Source organism: Sinocyclocheilus anshuiensis, unplaced genomic scaffold (assembly GCF_001515605.1).
Source record: "Sinocyclocheilus anshuiensis isolate Anshui unplaced genomic scaffold, SAMN03320099.WGS_v1.1 scaffold1393, whole genome shotgun sequence".
NCBI classification, from domain to species: Eukaryota; Metazoa; Chordata; class Actinopteri; order Cypriniformes; family Cyprinidae; genus Sinocyclocheilus; species Sinocyclocheilus anshuiensis.
In genome coordinates, this window is record NW_015548343.1 from 1,344,284 (window position 1) to 1,349,506 (window position 5,223).

Sequence of the window (5,223 nt, forward strand, 5' to 3'; positions counted from 1 at the left end):
TGTATGTATAATAATGTCTGACACAAGTTTACGTTACAACACAGACACATACCGAGAGACAGAGATAGAGATAAAGAGTGAAGCTTTTTCTCCACATTGTTACAATATACAAGTAAGGTGACACAAACTAAATATTTTGTTTGAGATTTATTTATTGAGGGTGGCAGCAATATTGCATCTTAGAAATAAATCCAGTTCAGTCAGTGTGTGTTTGAGACACCACCTCAGTTGTTTCATGTAAAAATACTGATGTGCAGACAGAAAAGCAAACCTGGAGTACTTTTTATTTGTTATAATGTATCTGAGTACAAAAATAGCGTCTCCTTTTTATGCAGAGGACACATCAAATACCCCGTCCCTTGTTTCACCGTTACTTATCTTATGAAAAAAAAAAAACTGCTCGTTCAAATTTTTTACGTTTTTTCCCCAACACTAAACAATATATTATATAAGGAAAATAGCACTACAAAATAAAATAAAATAAAAACACTAAAATGTCCTGACATGACACGCTTAGTAAATAAGACATAAGCTACCATTACAGACAAGCATATTGTTTTCACTTTTTTATTTTCCCTTCTTCTGGAAACATTTATTTATTTTGTTCTTGATAGGAAAACATACCTCTAAATTGTGAAATAGAATTGTCCTGCAACACGTTCAGATGCATCAAAAGGGCTTCATTGATAACTATACTTTAAACTGAAGTGTAAAGGTGTTTTTAATGCAAGTTCTTTATTAGCAGTCATATTATAGTTCATAGTCTCATGTTGGCCCACTAAATAATTTTGCATGTAAAAGTAAATAAGGCAGAGAATAGCATAAAACACATAATTAGCATTAATAATATAATAACACAGGCTGGTATAAGATGGAACGTTTCATTGCTGATGGCAGCTAAAATAACGCTAACTTTCATGGTGGTGTACCTGATTTGCATGAAAATAAACGATTTGCATCCAATGCATAGCAGCAAAGCAGTGGGATGTCAAAGAATAATACATTTCTTTTCAAAGACTCTGAAATGTCTTCTTTATCTTTTGCTCGGGGATTTAAGTTACATACTTTCAGCTGTAGCTATATTAAGGCCACAGTGTCGGAATGAAAAGTTTCTATTATATATGCCAACATGTTCCCTTTCCCATGAATAGAGCAATGTTTGACAGCAGAATCAGATCACAAATAAAATAAAATAAAATACATATTTACAACATAAAATATTAATTTCATTTCAAAGCAATGCCCTTGAATCAAGTGTAAGGTTTCTGTCAGTGGACATAATTGAAAAACTAAGCGTGGCCTCAGTTTCAACAATAAAAAAAAAACACACAAAAAAACAAGTGCCATTATAGCATAAGATAAACTGAATCTTTCCCCACATGAATCAAGCACATTCTAAAGAGTTTATTCTGATTTTAAAAAATCAAGACACGTTTATTTCAATGTTCCTTATACAGGGAGAAAGAATATGTCACCTTTACTTTAACTGATTCCAATGTCTTTTTTGTCATCAATCATCATGGAGAAGTGTTGTCCAGCACCCCTTTCTAAGCCTGTTTTTTCCATGGCTGTGATTGGTGGGCTGTTTCCAGTGCTAGCCTTGTCCGTGGCCACAGTAATGGCAGGAAGCTGGGGTACTCCTCCACTCTGAATGACGGATATTTCATTGTTCCTCATTGCTAAGCCATTAGTTATAGCTGCTGCATATCGGCTCCAGAAATTTTGGTCCACATTCATGGCCCGCGCTGCTAAATCCTTCTGAAACGCTTCGCTGAATTTCAGGGCATCACCTCCCAGAAGGGCAATTGGGTTTTCCACAGACAGACGTCTACCTCTACGGGCAGGAGTGTTATTCCACATATGGGTGCCCATGTGCACCTATAGACAAACAGAGATGAAAATGAAATCAATAACAAATAATTTTACACTATTCACGGCATATGTGTGTCTGTAGCATTGAGCTTTTGCAGCATACGTGTGTCTGTAGCATTGAGATATTACAAAAATGACCCATGTTGTGACAACCACCATGCGTATATTATTTATTTATTCCTTTGATTGACAAGATGGTGGAGATTTGAGAGTAAAGTACAGGGAGAGAGGGGGAACATGACTGGGCCTTGACTAAGGACGGGCTCAAGCCCGTGCCCACACATGCACAACAGCCAGTGCAGGCCTGTCCAACAGGCAGACGCCTGGGGCCCCACCTTAAGGGGAGGGCCCCGCGGTCGCGAGGTTGTTAATTAAATTTCAAGGTGTGTTCAACTTGAAGCAGCGCGGTGCAGACAGATCGGTGTTTGACATCGAAGTACTGCTAGAGCTATATACTAATGGACAGCTCTGCATGCTTTCCTATCCTATTGCAGTACTTTAATGTCCAACACTTATCGATCTGCAGCGCCCCTTTAGGTCAACAAACATACAGATGACGCACCAGATGTACAGTGCGTTTAAAAACATTTAATGACGTTTTTGCTCTAAATTCATTTCATAACATCAGTCGAGTGTTTGAAATAACTTCCTTTTGTGATCTGACGTGGTTTCATGTCACAGAATGAGGCAAAATAATTGTATAATATTCTATACAGTGATAAAGGCTATGTCGATTAGCATTGCATTATAAATATACATTATGCATATAAAAAAAATACCCGTGATGGCTTGAAGAACAGAGATACACCATTTAGTCACAATCGTGTTTATTGTCTTCATTCTTCATCAGTTAAAACGTCCTATCTGCGTTTTATTCTGCTACTGCAGCGATAGCATATGCCTTTGTCCATATTAGGGATTTCCTCCAAAGTGATTTTTGTGAGTATTTCATTTTATGATTTTTTCACTTATGGTTTTACTGCACGAGGGAGCCCTCCGGCTACCAGTATGAATGAAACAGCTTCAGCTACTCACTACACCTTATTTTGGGTAAAAATAGGAAAAAATAATACTTCTAAGTTTTTTTCCAGTGTAGAGGAGTTTTCTCTCTGTCTCTCTCAGTGGATGCATAACATTTCCTGACAATAATTTAAAAATGACTGTTAATGATTTTTAATCATAATCATTTATAATAAATCCTTAGACCTTTCTAAACAATTATAAACCTCCTGCATGTTAACAGGTCATGCTGCAGTTTTCTGTAAACTATATTAATAATAATCATCATTATCAATAATTATTACTTTGTTTAACGATTTATTTAGTTATAACTATAATCAGAATTATTAGTAGTCATATTGATATATAAAAACATTTTTTTTTTTTTTTTGGGCCAAATTGTGCAGATCTACAAACAGGCACAGCAAACTTAGTGTTCTTTTTCATTTCTGGCAAATAAAGAAACAGTTTATCTGAAAACTTTTCTAGTTCCAGTTCAGATTTTGTGTGCAGATTTTGTTGGTTCAGATTTTGGAATTGAAATGAAAGAATGATAGAGAGATTAAAGTGAAATTGTAGTAGAAACGGAATCCAAACGCTATCTTTATGGAGCCGAAAAAAAGTATGTTCTGACTGCTATACATAATATTTATTGCTTTAGTTTAAATTGTGCAGATCTACAAACAGGCACAGCAAACTTAGTGTTCTTTATCATTTCTGGCAAATAAAGTTTATCTGAAAACTTTTCTAGTTACAGTTCAGATTTTGTGTGCAGATTTTGTTGATTCAGGTTTTGAAATTGAAATGAAAGAATGATAGAGAGATTAAAGTGAAATTGTAGTAGAAATCCAAACGGTATCTTTATGTAGCCGGGGAAAAAAAGGATGTTCTGACTGCTATACATAATATTTATTGCTTTAGTATTAGTATTCGATTTATAAATGCAATGATGCCCACGATCACAGACAGACTTGTCATATGTTTAAATTGCTATGACAATTTTTACACTAGTAGGGCCTATTTTCGTTATCTTGCCTAGGGCTCCACAACCCTTCGGGCCGGCACTGACAACAGCTTTTTACATGTTGGGAACAACCAGGGGTTAAATTGGGCCAGGGCCGTCCGGGGCTGAGCCCTGCCACTAGGCTTAAGCCCCGTTCACACCAAGAACGATAACTATAAAGATAACAATATTAGCGTCCATTCGATATCGTTATCTTTATAGTTATCGTCCTTGGTGTGAACGGGCCTTTACCCTGGTAACTCATCAGAGGACTTTCCTCGTGCATTTTCCACATTATAGGCTATAGTCTACACTTTACTCATTTTTACTAATTCAAGCAATGATGTGATGCAGGTGTTTTTATATGTATCTCTGAAAGAAACCGAGTGCCTTCAGAAAAGTTTCGATTGCATTTCAACTCTATCTGATAAAGTAGTGTTCATGAGCGCAGCCCTGCTTTGTTTACAGCCGTTACTGAGGAAACCATTATACTGTATGTTTGACGTTCCAAAAGCGCCTCCTACAGGCAGAGACTAAAAATGGATTTTCAATAAGCCTATCTGCTGTTTCCCCCCATCCGCTCATTTAACCCTATTTTAAATTAATATAAGAATTTATACTTCTGACTCGTCTCTTTTCTTAAAAAATGGTTTAAAGACTGAAATGTGAGGTTTATCATTTTAGATATATTATTTGTTTTTGTTTTTACAGTTTAATATGTTGCTCATACTTAGGGATGCAGCGATTAACCAATTTTGCGATTAACCGCGCTTTAAAACGTCACGGTTAATTAATCGTAAAGGTTCCGCTAAACCGAGTGTTTCTGTTACACGGAACGGAACTGTTGCAGCTTGCGCAAAACGAAAACAAAGTTACACTAGTGGTGCACCAGCTTAAAATGACGTGCTTATCAGAGGCACGGAGGCTACTACATGCATTAGATTAACTGTGACAGAGGGACCAAACAGCAAAGCTTTATTTCCACCAGAGAAATGCCTGTCGATAGTGTGGGACCATTTTAGGTACACCAAGAATGACCAGGGTGTCATTTAAATATTGCTGTAAAAAACTGCTGCTAAAAAGCGAATACATAAGGGATAATGCACGGCTAGCTGTACATTGAATGATTTTAATGCACGACGTGAAGGCAAGAACCACCTGACGCGAAGCTACATCTCGTTAGCTCAGCATTCTGCACGCTTCAGATCAGAAAGAGATGAAATAGTGCAGTAAGATCACATTTATTTGAATTAATTATACATTTAGCTACTTGAATTAATTATTCGAGAGAGAGAGAGAGAGAGAGGTGACAGTTAGTTGCCTGTGTGAATTAGCCTACCTGCGTCTGT

The 5,223-nt window shown here is 36.7% G+C and overlaps 1 protein-coding gene across 1 annotated transcript in view; it reads right to left on the reverse strand.

Moving 5' to 3' along the window:
• Positions 1–633: 633 nt before the first annotated feature.
• LOC107656642 (sal-like protein 3) overlaps positions 634–5,223 on the reverse strand; it is a 14,869-nt gene continuing 10,279 nt past the window's right edge. The window contains exon 4 of the mRNA XM_016444567.1: positions 634–1,878. Within this exon, the coding sequence (XP_016300053.1) occupies positions 1,483–1,878 (396 nt within the window). The 3' untranslated portion in view covers positions 634–1,482. The remainder of the gene's footprint in view (positions 1,879–5,223) is intronic.